The 16,221-nt window shown below is 42.0% G+C and overlaps 1 protein-coding gene across 13 annotated transcripts in view; it reads right to left on the bottom strand.

Moving 5' to 3' along the window:
- The window catches only part of LOC138619780 (RNA-binding Raly-like protein), a 97,993-nt gene that overhangs the window by 11,843 nt on the left and 69,929 nt on the right, over nucleotides 1–16,221 (bottom strand). For 6 of the 13 annotated variants that reach the window (XM_069696535.1, XM_069696542.1, XM_069696536.1 and 3 more), the window contains 4 exons: nucleotides 7,190–7,265; nucleotides 6,037–6,084; nucleotides 3,563–3,756; nucleotides 1,033–1,065 (listed from right to left, as the gene is read on the bottom strand). In XM_069696535.1, coding sequence (XP_069552636.1) covers nucleotides 1,033–1,065; nucleotides 3,563–3,756; nucleotides 6,037–6,084; nucleotides 7,190–7,265 — 351 coding nt within the window. The remainder of the gene's footprint in view (nucleotides 1–1,032; nucleotides 1,066–3,562; nucleotides 3,757–6,036; nucleotides 6,085–7,189; nucleotides 7,266–16,221) is intronic. The other 7 variants (XM_069696539.1, XM_069696544.1, XM_069696541.1 and 4 more) reach the window with 4 other exon arrangements.

Raw genomic sequence — 16,221 nt, 5'->3', positions numbered from 1 at the left:
GGAGGGAGGGGATGAACAGACACCAGAAGTTGAGAAGAAAACATAAAATTCTCTTTGACAGCTATCAGATTCTGTCAGGGCTGGAGAGACGACGGATGAACGCTCGGTAAACAAACCCACGAGTTCCCCTTGTAAAGCTTCGGCTGTAAAATCAGAGGCAAGACGCACGCACAAAATCAAAACCGTACTCGTCCGCTATCGTGTACGCATGTGGCTCTTTAAGTTACGTTTCTTTGATGTATATTTACGCCCACGCCGCATCACAATGCAAAGCCCCTCCGATGTCTACGAGCTACCCGCGTGTGATTTGAACCGATGAATAAAACATAAACATCTGCATTTAGAGATGTCAGTGTGTGATAAACTTTTTTTTTTTTTTTCTGACATATTACCTTGCAGTAAACTACATCCCTCCCCAAAAGGGCATTTTAATCTTTCACTAGAATTTGTGCTGAAAAACAACATGACAGCTGCTCCAATGGGATCCAATGCACACTGTACGTTATTTGTCAATGCACGACTTCTTTAAAAAAAAAAAAAAAGACGCAACCGGATGATTAATGTGTCCGTGGAGGAAAGGGAGAAAAGCCGCATGCCAATGCCACTTCGAAGGCAATACATAGGTAATGGGGTGTTTGGAAATCCCGAGACCTCCTCTCGTGTTGTTGCGTAAGGCAGCCGTCAACACTAAATCTACAGACAAGCAGAAAATCTACTTTTCTGGAGGGAGTAAAAAAAAAACTGTGGATATATATCTCGTTGGGGAACACACTGAGGTGTCTGAATCGCCTTCTCAGCATCATCTGCTCCCATTTTGCACAAACCACCATCCCTGAATAGGCACACCGTACACACTCACTTCCTTATTCCAACATTATCTGAACTGGCTCTGGGCAGCTTACTCGTCATCCTTTGATGATAAGAAAGTGTGGAACAGTTTCTAATTTATCGGGGGGCCTCCAGGCCTTTTTTTTTTTTTTTACTCCTTTTGTGCTATCAGACGTATAAGCTGCAGAGAGAAAACATACACACCCGTAATCCGACGACGTTTCATCAACGTGGCATCTTTAGATAGCTCGGGTTAAAGGGAAAAGGGTGAGAAAAAAAGCAAAAAAAAACGCCATTGTTATTTAATATGCATTAGGGAAGATTTAGGGAATGAGTAATGGATCTAATTTTAGGACATGGTGATGAACTGCAGACATTTCATCTCGGGGATAGTGAGGATCTCTTGAATCACTGGTCTGTGAAGATTAAGCTGGACAAAGAGTTTTGGGGCTATTGATGCTGATGTCACTCCGATTCTAGTGGCTGTTGAAAAGTGACCAACTTGGACATATGAACACAACAGGGAGCTATTTTTTGCAAGTGTAACTATTTTATAAAACGCATATGATGCATTTTTTTTTTTAATATAAATGTCCAAATTCTTTATTTTTAATGCTGGAAAACTGTGTGTTTCATGCTTTGTATGGCTCATCATAAGCACCCAGAGGTATTGATAAATTTGACCTCATATTTTGAAGTATTCAATAAAACTACCTTCTGCTCCCCAGTTTATACTCCTACACAGACCTACATGCAGGTTGTGAGCTAAGGTTTGTTAAATGATGTACAGTGGTATGAGGTTAAATCCTCACGCCAAACTTTTCCTCGTTTGAAAACAGAAACTTGCCAATTCTAGCCATGCTCACCGTTTTAGGATTCCAATATCACTTCGACAACAGTGTGTTACTTTTAAAAGGTGTATGTACAAAACAGAACAGAACAGAAAGATGAATCATTTGGACTTTAAAATGTCAGCAAATGTGAAAAAGCAAAAAAATGCAGAGGTCCATTGATCTCGTGGTGACATTCTCAAATGTCCTGCTTTTTCCTACCAACTGTTTAAAACCCAAAGATATTTAGTATGTTTTCAGCAATAACTTTCCTGAGTAAGTATGCCAAGTCAAGTCTCTTGATCAACATCAGCGCCCGAGTTACGGACGTCTTTGTGACCAATGGTAAGTATGGATTTGCAATTTCACTGTGGACCTAACACCTGAGCAGAAAGAGCACATCAAAGTTTGTGTCAAATTTTTTAGGAACAGAAAGGAGTTGAAAGAAGTAATGCTACGTGACTAGGCGTGTAGTCGTCTGCTCAGAATATTTTCCCTCAGATGACTCGAAACATCACCGTAAAACTCGATGTTGACAGTCTGAACACTGGGGTACGAATTAAGGCTGGAAAAAAAACCAACCAAAAAAAACCACCTGGTTGCTCCTGACCTGTTGCGCCTTCTTCGATCTTGGACAGTAGAAGTTGTGCCCCTCTTGAAACGTGAATGCCACTCAAAACACCTTGCTCGGTTTCTTCATTGCTGCAGGCTCTCTAAAGCGTTTCAAGTGTATCCATAACACGCTCTCTGCTCAAGTCCATGGTGGAATTGCAAAGGTGCGCAGGGCGGAGGTCGCGAAACGTTCTGAACTCAGGTTCTGATGTCTTACACAGACTGTGTCCAATTCCTAATAAAGCTTTAAAACTGCAACTTAACATTTGATTTGACATTTACAGTCGTTCTTTAATGGACTTAGTGAGTCAAAAGTTAAAATACATGAACTGACAGTGACCTTAGTTTGTCAGATGGTTTAATGTGAAAAACAGAAATGTACCCATCCTAATGATCCATGCATCTGACGGCTGCTCCCCCCCTCCCACTTGTGCAGCCCAAGTTCTTCAAACTGCCCACGTGAACCCGCCCTGTTATTTGGACAAACTAACCTTATTTTGCTGTCCAATCTATCCAGGCCAAAGTCAATACAAACAGTGATTTTTCATGGTCCTGGCAGGAGCAAATTAGTCTCCCAAACATACAGCCGCTCCGATTATAGACAGAGAAGAGAATTCATTGAGCCTGTCCAAAAAGACGGTGGGAGATGGGTTTCTTTTTCCTCCCCCCTTCTCTGTAATACCAAACTGCAGCTGGGTCTTCCTGACAGACCTTACCAAGCTGCTCACGCTGATAACACCGGCCGAGACAGGCAACAATGCAACAAACGGCGTAACCAATTATAAAGGCTGCGGATAGAGACGAACGTTTAGGAAAACACAGCTGACCACAGCTCCACAGAGATGCCCCCAATCTCTCATTAATTACATTTAGGGTGTTATAATGCATCAGCAGTTAATCAGAGGAGCAAAATGTGATGCAGCTGGATGCTGGGTGACAGGAATAGCACTGTTTGCTGAATGGGTAGCTGCTCCGAAAGGCTCGGATCATATTTGTGTTTGCGATTTAGTGTTTCGCAGCGGGGCTTGTTCGGAGCTGCTGGAGTGAATTAAAAAGCTTTTTATAGTGGCGTTGCGCAAGTAGCACAGCGGAATTATACGCCGCCTCTTTCTTTTCTCGGAGCCACGCTTTCGAGATTTGCATTAAGCCTTCAGTTTTTGAAAAAGGACTGAATGCCACGAGCGTAATTAGGCTGTGTTCTCTTGGAAAAAAAAAAATAAAAAAAAAAATATGAATCAAGTCCAAATCTGACTCATCTGGTTTGGACACAAAACCAGTAAAAAAAAAAGCACCTTTATTGTACGTACGTTTGACCCCGGTGGCGGAGGATGTGGGAGGTCTGGAGGATGAGGAGGAGGAAGAGGAGGATGTTTTGATGGGGAAGGAGGTCTTCCCGCGGCGGGAGGAGGGAGCGATCACCCTGGAGCGTTTCAGGGGGATCACGGCTCTGGGTGGGGGGGCCACTCTGCCATGGTAGTCGAAAAGCCTCAAAGAAAAGGAAAAAAAAAAAAAAAAAAAAAAAAGCCTATAATATTACACGTCAGTTCCTACACTTTCTCAATAAGTCACTGTCTTTTATTGGAGACCGTACATTCAGGAAATGTCTATCCACCGGCGGTAAAAGGTTTTTCAGTTTATCTCACTGTCACCCCTCTCTAAAGTCTCTTCTTTGTTCCCGGTGTTGTATCTTATGATAGACTTCTCTTGTTTTTGTTTTTCCTCTCAAATGGCACGAATAAAAACAAAACGCAGACTTCACACTTCAAATTTACCAATATCCCCCTTTCTGTACGGCCATGCGGGCCATTGAGTGAAAAAAAGAATCCCTTCACATATCCTTTTAAAGTGAAGAGGATGAAAACAAGAGGGTGCTGAATGTCAAATGAATGCGTCAGCTTCGGCTCTTCTCGGTGACACTCGACTGTCGCAGCTTTCAACAAGTTTGACATTTGGAAAATGAAAAAAAAAAAAAAAGTCTCCGCAGATAAGCGCTCTGATCACTGGCGGATAAATGAGCGAGATAACACGTGTTCCTTCATCAGCACGTTGGAGTCGCACGCTTGATCCGCTCGGCCATTTTGACGAGTTGACTATTTCAGGTTGGGAAGGTTACGGAATTAAATATGACAAGCGGGACTTTTAATGAGGATGAGCCAATCTCTGCCTTTTCTACTGATTATCTGCTGAATCGCTACCATGAGCTCACATTGTCCAGTCATGGTACGGCAATTAGTATCACAGCACATCATTATCACAGTGTTGAAGTGGCGTGCATGGGGCTGTAGTAAGAACAATACTCTGCATTTAAAGAGTATGGAAGAGGGGGCATAGAGGAAGGGGGGGGGTCTATTTTTTTTTTTTTTTGCTTTACAAAACTGTAAAACACAAGAGCAGGAAGACTATTAAACAGTGTTTTATCTGCTCTAATGAACTACTCTAATTTCTTCAGTTCCATATCTTCAAGCTGTAATCAACACATCAGAACGCATTTAATCTTCCTCCGATTTAAATCCCTTTTTGTTGAGCAGACTCCCAATAGAGGGGATCTGAAGGCTGGAATCAGCTCACTCAGGTAAACTGTTTTTTGTTGTTGTTGTTGTTGTTTTTTTTTACTATAAATTAAAACTTCAAAAGTTAAATTTAACTTTAACATCACTTCGTTTGTTTGTAACTTAAGGACAAACAATGGGGATAAGCGATTGATCATTCAGGCACATTTACAGCTCATTCAGCTCGTCTGGCCGCTGGTTGGTCGACGAGACGTGTTGCTTTTCTCCCGCGCTCACCGAGCACAGTTAGTCAGGAGGATACGGCGACAGGAGAGCTCTTTCACAGAGAAATTATGAGCAGCTACCTTCATGGAAAATTCTAACCACGAAATCACTCGATTTATCATCACGTTGTGAAAACAAAACAAAAAAATTTGCTAAAAGCATCTTTAAGAAATTGCTATAGTTGTTAAGCAACACTGCTTCCAGGAACAGGGAGAAGATTATTAACCTAACTACAGGGGTTGCAACCAGTTCACACGCAGTATGTCCACTGGATCTCGACTGTGTGTATTTCCCCGCTGTGTGGAAAATTATCCTGGAGTCAGTTTAGGCTAAAAATTTAGCAACTCGGTGCCGACATTTATTGGATTTAAGGACGTTTAGAGTCCAGAAAACCTGCCGAGGTTGACCAACAAGTCGTTCCTTGTCCACAACTCTTTTCTCTTGTCATAAAATTAACATCATTTTTCAAAAACGAGCAAGTGTGCAACATTTACCGCTAAACAAATGAGAACAAAATACTTTGATTTCTCATATTTATAATACGAGCACTAACCACCACTACATATACTGCAACAGAAGAATAATGCCGTGTTGGTTTTTTTTCAACGTGGAACATCAAAGACGCAAACTTGACTTGTAATGTGATATTTCACTAATTTAACCACGGTATTGGTTTCGCTGCCAGGCGTAGCTACTGTACATTAAAGACTCCCGATAAAATATTCTCATTTCAAAACAAACAGTTAGCGAGCATGTTGGCCAACACCTGATAACATTTGCTTGTGAAAGCTGTCATTTTTCCAAAAAATTTCTGGAATTTTAAGTGATAAATCTGCCACTGTTATTACTGTACATACTTTTACATATATGTCTAGCTATAACACAAAGAGGTTGCCACAGTAACTGAGGTGGGTGAGGCTCAGCTCGTGCTAAATAGTTGCCTTCAATAACCTAACGACACAAAAATGAGAAGAAACGTGAGTGAGACGTACCTGCTGTAGAAATCATCCCTGTAGTACTCGTAATCAAATTCATAACCACTATGAGGGAGACAGAAAGGAAGGAGACGGGGAGACAAGAGATAAAGAAAGGGATGGATTATATTGAGAGGAGCCAGTTCAGATCTGTCAAAAGTAAGCAGATCAAACTCGAGCTGTTTTGACTTGAATGGGCACGCTCCAGTTCATGCCCAAAGCTCATCGCAGGTTAAGCGGCAAGGCCTAAGTAGCCACGCTGGCACGCAAAGACCACAGATCAACAAAAAAAAGTTTCAGAGTTCAGATACAGCCGGAGAATGAAAGAAAATCTTTGCCCAGACCCCAGAGAGGAGAATCGATGCTACACGCTCGGGATGGCAACTGATTTAGAATTCAGAGTGAGGAAAGGAAAACAAATATGCAGAGGAGAGGCCCAAAGATGGAGCTGTTTTGAAATGCTGCTATTCCCACAGGAATTTTAATTAGGATTAATGTATTACTATTTCAATTTGGAATAGTGTTGTGCTGAGTTTTTTTTTTTTGTGCCTCTCCTGTTCCTGTTCCATAATTACCATATTACATCCTGGCTGTTTTCAGCTGCAGCTATAAAATGCAAATGAGGGTTTTTATAAAAACACAATGCACAGACTAATAAATTAGTCGAATAAGACGCGTAATGAAACAAACCAACAATTCAGAAAGGAGCAAATTAGTGGCAATATAAACTTTGCCAATGGAAAAACTATCGAGAACGCGGCGAAAAGTGTCCCAGTGAATAGAAAAACATGTCTAGACCTCCGTCACATTAGACTGCAGTAAACAAGCGCTGCTTTGATCCGTTTGTGACCAGGAGATGTGTACGGGGCAGAAAATCAGGGTCATGCTTAATGAAGCGTATACAACAGCATCTCCTTTCAGCTTTACAGGCTTGTGCTGAATAAATGCCGGCCAAGCCACGGAGATGTGGGGAGGATTAAAAACTCAATTAGAAATTCAAGGTTCAAAAGGAAGAAAAAAAAAGAAGAATATAATAGGAGTCCTCACATTCCAAATCTTACTGCACATTTACATCAGCGGGAGCAGCAGCATGTGGAAGATGGTTTATATTTGTGACAGGAGCTGCACCTCTGCATGTGAAGGAGGATGCTAGAAGGAGGGCAAGTCTTACCTGTAAACAGCTGAGAGCGGCCGTTTGTTGCCCGCTTTAGGCCTGTACGGCTTGGGCTCGCCCGCCATATTTATGTCTGAAAAACACACGCAGAAAAAAAAAAATCGTTTGTCAGTCATGATCGTCTACGATGAACAGTGTTTTGTTTGTCAGCAGGATTGCGGGGAAAACTGCCTCTCCAATTTTCATGAAAACTGTTGGAAGATGGTAGCATGGACCAAGGAAGAAACCATTAAAATTTCAAATGGATCTGAATCACTGGGGTGAATCCATTCATTATTTTTCACTTGCACCGACATTGCAAGCTAGAGCTGTTAACGACGGCCATGAAGACAGTGAAACTATTTCTGAGCTTAGTAGTTAATAAATATTCTCCAACTGGAAACATTTGTTCATGTGTGAAAAATACATATAATGGGATAATATAATATTGTGTTATCAATCTTTATTTTCTGTTTCTACACCAGATATGGATGTATCAGCCATTTTCTTTTTAAATTTTTATACAAATACATTCATGAATATTTAAATATACTTCTGCGGATTTACAACTACAGTACATTCCAGTGGGTGATAAACTATTCATTAAGTGCTTGTAAATGCTAAAGAGGGAGGTTAATAAAGCATTACCAACTAACTTCCTGTGTGAATACATGAATATTACAACACAGTGAGCAGTATCATAGGAATTATTCAACGCCAGTGTTTACTGCTCTGCAGTGTAACCTAATTTAAAACCCCCAAAACTGTGCCAATGAAAGCAAAACAACTTCTCTTCTGAAAAAAATCCTCACCTGATGGTGCTACACATAGTTCAAAGCAGAGCCCGAGCACAAGGGAGGGTGAAAAGTACTACATCATTGTAGACAGAGTCAAATATATGTTTAAGCTCTTGGGAAGCTCTGTGCTATTTCCACTGCAAAACTGAGCTTTTCATTTAAAAAAAAAAAAAAGCAACACACAAAGCTGCAGAACTGCAGGATATATTCACTCAAGTCGAGGTACACTGGGGGAGCCAATTCTCTAAAGGCAAGACTGGAGACCTCGCTACCGTACACTGAAAAGATTACAAAATGAAAGTCTTGTTGCAAAGCGGGAGAGCATCCTTGAAAAACGCAAAAACAATGACAAAGAATATATAAAAGAAAAGCTCACACAAAAGCTGGATATTTTGTGCCTCTTTGATTTATAGCCGGCTGTTCGTTCTTTGTTTTAAAAAAAGAAAAAAAAAAAATGCTTCCATCAGTTTTGGAGTTTTGTGACCCAGCCAGCCAGCGATGCAGAATTTTTCCAATCGCTATCTGTGCTTTGCCAAGGGTGCTGCAAGGTCTTCACGTTTTGTGGACATTTTGAGTGGCTTCTGGGAGTGAAGCCAGTTGGGCAAAATCTGCACCAAAGTAAAACACTGGAAAGGCGAGGGGAAAAAGTCCAGCAACTTTATGGATGCAGTGATGAGGCTGTTATTCCTGAGGATGGGTAGAGTATAAGAACAACTTCAACTGAGGTTTAGTATAAAAAAAAGTAGCTCTCATATTTATCCGAGGCCAGCAGTACAAATTGTTTTCCCATTAAAAATGAACAAACAACTTAAGCGAAGCTGAATGAAATGGATCACTGGAGGCAAAATGTGAGAAAAATACTTTCTGCGTTTTTCTTTTACCAAAGGCAGAATAAAAAAAAAAAAATCCCATCATCTGTTTTTTTTTAACATTGTCCTTTGATATCACACAAACATTTGCAAGCATCTGCATGCTTCTGAGCGGCGAGGTGCTAGAAAGGCCATTTTGCAACAGGCAGGATGGAAGTTTAAGGCCGAGAACAATATCACAGAGGTGCCCTTGAGAGAATAAATCCAAGTCACACGGCGAGCGGCTCGGTGACTCGTACAAGACTAGATCACTTTCAAGGAGACTTCTGACAAATTGTTTCTGTTTGCAGGCAGCCATGTTCTCACTGTCATTTTGTCCCTTACAGCTACACGCATTTGCTTAAATAATTTATGCGTCTGCTCAACCCCCCACTTAAAAAAAACAAATAAATAAATAAAACACCAAACAAGTTGAAGCACCCCGATCACCAGGAGTGGAATTGCACTGGGGGGAAAATAAGCTGCTGGCAAACTCTTGCCTGCTCCTCGCAGTGGCTGCTCTCACGAGAAATAGGATTAAACCCCGGTCTGTTTGTATACTACCTACTTAGACATGCTAAAACACAGACTTTTTACGCCGAGCTGCATGACCAAATGAGTGAGAAAGTGTGTGTGTGTGTTTGTGCATAGTTGGCCGACTGTGTTGGAATTGACCATGATGCAGACTTAGGAGATAATTACAGTTCTGCTCATTAACCTGAAGGTTTACTTACGGCGGTATGGGAACTAAACCTTTAATTAGCCCACAGCAGCCTGAATAAATATAATTGGCATCCAAAACCTCAAGCAATGTAAAAAAAAAAAGAACATTTCAGACGGATCCTCTTCTTTGTGAACCGTGTTTTATATCCAGTATGGTTTATATACAGGACGGCCTAATCCTCTCTGCTCTGTCCTGGCATTCTAACTAAACCTGGCGGGTATTGCCTCTGCGAGGAAGCGTGGCAGCTTAGGCCCATTTTGACTGAAGCTGTAAGGATACGTGTGGTTCACAAGTTGAGTCCATAGCAGACATCAACACCACATGCTCGGCATGCTAAAACTTGACGAGGCTTAGAGCTCCAAACGATTAGTCGATCACGAACTCGTGGAAAAACCAACCGACGAATTAAATCTGCAGACATCGTGACAATCGATAAAACCTTTAAGTCGCTTTTAACGGGTCAACGCCAAACATTGCTGGTAAATATGAATAAATTGTCTGTTTTGCATGAAAAAAAAAAAAAAGTAAGATCTTTTTATTTTGGACTCTTGGTGGAGCAATAAAACGACCTATGGAGATTAGGCTTTGGACAATTATGATGGCGTTCGGCGAGTCAGACATTTTAAAGATGAAATGATCGAGAAAATGACGGTCAGATTAATCAATAGTTACCAAGTCTATTTAGGCTAAAAAATATTATACCCAGGTGATGGCCAGATTCTTCAGTTAGTCAAGATATGTCCTATTTTCTTATAATCTAATTTGTATATGATGACCCAAACACTAGTCATAAATAAAATGCAAAAGCTATTTTTCAAATCTTTTATTTCATAAAAGTGTATTACAATTTTGATGCCAGTGAGGTGAGCCACCTCTGACATAAAACACTGTGGAACACGTTGAAGATTGTGAAATGTTTTGAACATGTTTCCTTGACGAAGACATTACGGATTTCTATGGTGGTTAGATCTGTCAAACAATTTATTGTTGTTTGGATTCATCACACTAATTTAAAAGAGAACTTGATTATACAGATATTTCTCAGAAAAAAGTCTACAAAAATGCTATTAACTTCTGCTTTGTCGAAATTGTTAAGGTCAAAGGTATTAATAATACATACATAATAATGGTTTTCCAGCAGCTTTCCTCCTTCAGAAAAACTGATTAATACTACTTCAGCAGGTCTTCTCTGCGGCGAGTCTTAAGTGTGTGGCAAACTGACATGTTTTCAAACTGTCCCCGCTTTGGTTAGTGTGAAGTGGGCCTGAGAGGAACTAATTGTAATCCATGCTGTTAAAGATCCTCTTTGATGCCACTTCAAGCAGAACAATTAGGGTGTGTGGCAGCTCTAAAAAGTCCTTTTTGGTAAGAATGAGATGTTCACTGGGTCAAGGACCAAAACTTCATTTAATGTTTGTCACTTAGTCTTTTTCTTTCCCACTGGTTTGTACGATTGGCTTGTTTGCCGTTCAATCTCCAGCTGGGTCAGAGCAGGGGACGGTGGGGGGAGCTGTCCGTGGTGCTGAAAGGCTTTTTTTTTTTTTTTTTTTTTTTTTTTAAAGGTCTGTTGCTCTGCTCGGTCTGGGCAGTAAATAAAACAACAACAAAAATGGCTCGACCTTGCAGCTGTGTGAATGTACGTATGATGCAATTTAAATTTTGCAGCCTTACCATTATTTATGTGTTTGAGCATGCCTCCTATTTGCTATCTCTCAGAGAAGGCGGTTGTCTGTCTGTCTGTCTGTCTGTCGATACTGAATCAAGCAGAACCCAGGTGTGAATAAATATTTAAGGTTCAACATTATTGTTGGCTGAGAAATTGGGGGGAGAAACAAGGTTGTGGAGGTAAAACTGCAGTGGAAAGACAGAGGCACGGGGCACAAGTAATCGCTGACGACAGACCTGTGTTCCTCTGTCAAGAAAACGAGGATCCGTGACTCCCTGGAGGAAGCTACCCGTGTGGTTTATTGGTCTCATTTGCCTTACATCTCTGTCTCCCTCAGACTGGTCCTGCTTGTGCCTCCCTGCTCTGCCCAAACACACAAATACACTCTTTCCCCCTTTCCTCATCACCTTCCCTTTCCTTGCAGGAGCTCTCACACACAAGACGATATCTAACCCCTGCTCGCCATTCATCACCCTCTAACATCCCATATTTCTTTCACGCACACTCAGGAAGCTCATTATGAGACATTTCGCTGCTGAGTATCACCTGTGGGGCCTTTTTTCTATTTGACACCTGTGCCGCCAACGAAAGATTTGCAAGTCTTATTTCTCCCCCTCCTTTCATTAGCAGAGGGATGAATAACAGCAGAGCCATGGAAGTCGAAGGCTTTGAATACGTCAAGGCTATATAAACTGATTCATGTGGCAACATATTGCCAGGGAATCGCTGGAAATGAGAGTGTACTGCTCTGAAAATTGACAAGACCTCCAAAACCAGTAGGAGAGAGTGAGTCATGCGAGAACGCATGGAAGAAGAAGACGCCCTTATATTCTTGAGAGGAAAATGAATGAACTACTGGAGTAAGCACAAAACTCTGCTGGTCCCGTTGAAGCCACAAGAAATCCGAGCGCAGTCTTTCCGTCTCTCTCGCACGTTGTGTTGTTTTTTTTTTCCTCCCCTGAAAGAGACCGTCTACGCTCTCTGTTCCTCTCTCAGACAAAGGGAGAGGAAATAGCTTGAGGCTTTAGAGGAGCGCTAACAGTCACGGGTAGCAGGGGTCAGCGCAAGGTCAGCACGAGGAAGAGACGGACAGATTGTGTCACAGTGAGCCAACAAACCTCTTTGTATTAGTGCCGACAGAGCGCTGGAAGATTGACGGACGACCGAAGAATCTCATCCTTTTGCAGCACACGGTTCTCGTCAGCCGTAACTCTGCGCTGTTGGAATTCTGACAACTGAATCACTCAGCTTTCAATATCTCAGTTTGCACAGGCTTTTCTTTCAAATATGGTGATTAAGACTATTGTTCTAAACATATGGGAAGCCACATTCATCAATACAATCAGAACCAAGATTCAACATTCAAACTGGAATACTCATTTAAAATACAGGCATAGTAACATCACAAGCAGTAGTTTGGTGCAAGCTCCTTCAACCAAACCCCGCTTAGAGTGACTCATATCCTCATTCTGAATTACACCCATTTCATTGCCAAAAAAAAAACAGTCATTTACATGTCAAACTACCTTGCATTTAAGCAAAATCTCCTTTCAGCGGCTGCAGAAAAACCCAGCAACCAAATTGCAGCTGATTTTGTCGGTTTCCGTGGTTGCGAATGACCCGTGTGGACACCTGCAACACAGAAGGCTATAATTGAGGAAACAACAGCTGATTATTATATGTGTGGGGCCGCATACAGAGACCGAGGACAGAGTCTTTTCCTGAAAGACATACCGTATGGATCCTCCCAAACACAACATTTACTTATTGTTATTGTAGAGCTGCTTGTTTTTTGTGGACAAGAAATGCCGTGTTTGAGACAACGCTTTAGGCATACGAATTGGTCCTTTCAGCCATAAGAACGTACAGTTGCAAAGTGGGCATCCAGAATGAAGTACAACTCTTCATTTGCTGCATAGACAATGTTAGTTGCTTGCCACGTTTCAGTGCGGCTCTTTAGTTTGCATGCATTGTGGAGAGGGGTGGGGGGTGGGGGGGAGTGTAACCCAGGTCATTTTCTGCCGCTACAATGAACAGATGTCCTCTAAAAGCCCCACAGTTTAACAGATGTTCCCGAAACGCCTCGCAGGCCATCAGTAGATTCTAGCTTGCACGCTTCGCGTAGAAAACCTCCTGTTACTGCAGTGCACACAACTCACGACAGGTGAATGGCCAAAACGTTGTTTCAAAAGAGGGAAATAAGATGTTCTAAAGTAAGATTTATTCTACATAAGTTGAGTGATTTGATCCACATAGCAAAGGCAAATGTAGAATTAGGCAAGGGTGCATTTATAAACAAAAGCCCGTCAGTGTGGATGTGGCGTAGGTATCGAAATTTGGTACTGAGTGACAAGGCTTTTTTTTTTAATTAGATTTTTTTTAGACACTACCGGACCAGTTCAGTCGTTGACGTAAAAGTATCAAAATTCGGTACCCATGCCCGAGTTGTAACACTTCAAAGGGTTAACTTTGCATGAAAGTCTGCCAGTGCAATCATTAGCGCAAATGATTACAGCTGCATTAGAAAACACCGGATTCTTTGATACTAAAGTTAATGGTTTAAACTTGTGTAAAAACACGAGAGAAGAAGTCAACGACTTCTCCCAGGATACATTTTATTTTAAAGCAATAATTGAGCTTAAGGCTCTGCTGGGTGTAATGACAAGCTAAAGATTACACTTTTAAGAAGATTTAGAGATTATAGACATTCTCTGGCAGAAAAAAAAACAACAAAAAAAACCCACTTTATTCTTCATTCATCATTCTGTTTTGTCCTCAGACTCAAAATGTGGGACATTACATTTATAGGGTCTGTCTCCAGTCTAACACCCCGCTGCCATCGAGGCACAAAGAGCCTTTTCTCCTCTTGATTACTTAAAACGCTTTGGTGTCTCCTTTTGAGTCATATTGCAGATGTGGCAGCACAGGTGATTGACTGCAATAAACTCCATTACAGGCATATCGGCAAGGACCTTCACGGAATGAGAAATAGCTTCTTTTCTTTTTCCAAAAACAGAGAGGGCAAAAAAAAAAAAAAAAAAATCCCCACAGACCCGGCCTGACGGTTCTTCATCACGTTTGTCACTTTTTCCTTCTCTTTCATTTCACTCTCTCCTCTTCCTCCAAAACGCCGACTGTCTATTTAATGAGATAAGCATTATAAACGCGAGAGGCGAGGAAAGAGGAAGAATGAGCGAGCGCGGACGCGGTGGGAGCTGCCGATCATCTCCTCACGGAACGACAAACTCCGGCGCCTATCTCCCCAACGACTTAATTAATTGAACAAAGTAACTAATCATGCAAATTGTTCCCCGGCAGGAAAGACATGAGCAAACACAAAAGACGAGCGTGAAGGAGCTGAATCGAAGCAGGTGACGGACGCGCAAGAAAGAAGGGGACGGGATCTGGCGAATTCACCTCTCGCGCGACCGGATCCGGCCCGGCGGCCTTTCGACGCGAAGCCCCCTCGCTCGGAATCGCGAAAGCCGGCCGAGGCTGTGAGAGGAAGGCAGGGAGGCCTGCGATGAAGAAACCGCCGCGTCTAATACTCGATTCCGTAGATCGCGACCTGCTGGCGAGGCCCCCGGCTCATGCGGGGCATCATAAAACCGCAAAATACGCCTTTCATCTTTGCTGCGAGTGAAATATTTCCAAGGACCAACGAGGGCCAGCGCTCCGGACCGACAACTTAATCGAGCAAATTTCGGCAAAAATCTCGAGTGAATTGGAATGAAACATGGCGTGACAGCGGATCCTTGCCGAGCCCCGACAGATTCTGATCCTGACAAAGGTCTCGCAGCTCCGTCGTGAATCAGACATCACATTTTAGTCACTTAGTTCCCAGACATTAGCCTTGTCCTTACCTCTCTGCGCCTGTGGAGCCGTCACTCAAGGTCACAAGGCGCTGCGGTGCCTTCAAAACCCGAAGAACCATTCCCCCCCACCCCGTACCCCCACCCCCTACACACACTCTATCAATGCCGGGGACATTTTAGACGCCGGCAGGAAAAAAACAAAAAAAAACAAGCTTGTTTACTGACACCTCTCAGCAACAGGAGAGAGTCTCGGCGGGGCGAACATTGTGGACGGGTGTTGCCTAATTACAGGGGAGAAAAAGAAAAAGAGTGGCGAGGAGACCGAGGGACTATCTGCATATCAAAGGTGCTGTTCGAGGAACCTTTGAAGATCAAACATCAAACGGGGCTATTCAGGAGAACCGGGAAACAAAGTTCAAGATGAAGTGATGGGGCTCGCTCCATTTCTCTGTTTCAATTCCAAATTGCGGTTGACAAGGTGTATTCGTTTTGCATCAGCTAGAATAAAATACATGGGTCATTTGAATCAGCTGACTCTCACGTACCATTAGATGATATAACATTGTTTTTTTCTCTATTTGAACTGAGGTAGTGGTGGTGGTGGTGGTGGTGGTGGTGGTGGTTGCGAATGAATGACCAGAACTGCCTAATGGGAATATTGAATTCTCGTCATTTTTGGGCCTGACGCTGATACTAATGGGACGGAACAACAACAAATTCTGATATCGATAAATTGATATGTATACACTGTATATATGAACACTTTTTTCTTTTGCAACGGTCCATCAAATGTGGTTATTAACACTTGTGACAAAGAAATGAGATGGAGGCAGGATGTCTTTACAGGTTATCGTCCCCAGTAACATCAGTGCTCTGAACCAGTAGACTGGGAATTATTACTATGAAACTGGCAATCGGAATCATTGTGATGAAACACTTTGATTTATCGTGTATTTGTTTTGCTGAATTTGCCAAAAACAAGACGTGAATGTCTTGTGATTTTATCCAGACATCTGAGTTTATATCACAATATCATCATATGTACTTATTTTGTGACATAAAAGTACCTCAGGCCCGAAATAATTTGTCCTTTTTTCAAGTTAGTTGACAGAAAACTGCAACTATTTGTACGGCTCAATTAATCGCTAAATATTTTCCCGCCTCTCACATACAACAAGATTAAAGTTTCATTTTCGAAGT

The sequence above is a fragment of the Brachyistius frenatus genome, unplaced genomic scaffold, assembly GCF_029030835.1.
Source record: "Brachyistius frenatus isolate BFR_SWC_R1_liver_20210118 unplaced genomic scaffold, ASM2903083v1 Contig_21, whole genome shotgun sequence".
NCBI classification, from domain to species: Eukaryota; Metazoa; Chordata; class Actinopteri; family Embiotocidae; genus Brachyistius; species Brachyistius frenatus.
This window is presented reverse-complemented; position numbering and strand designations above follow the sequence as displayed.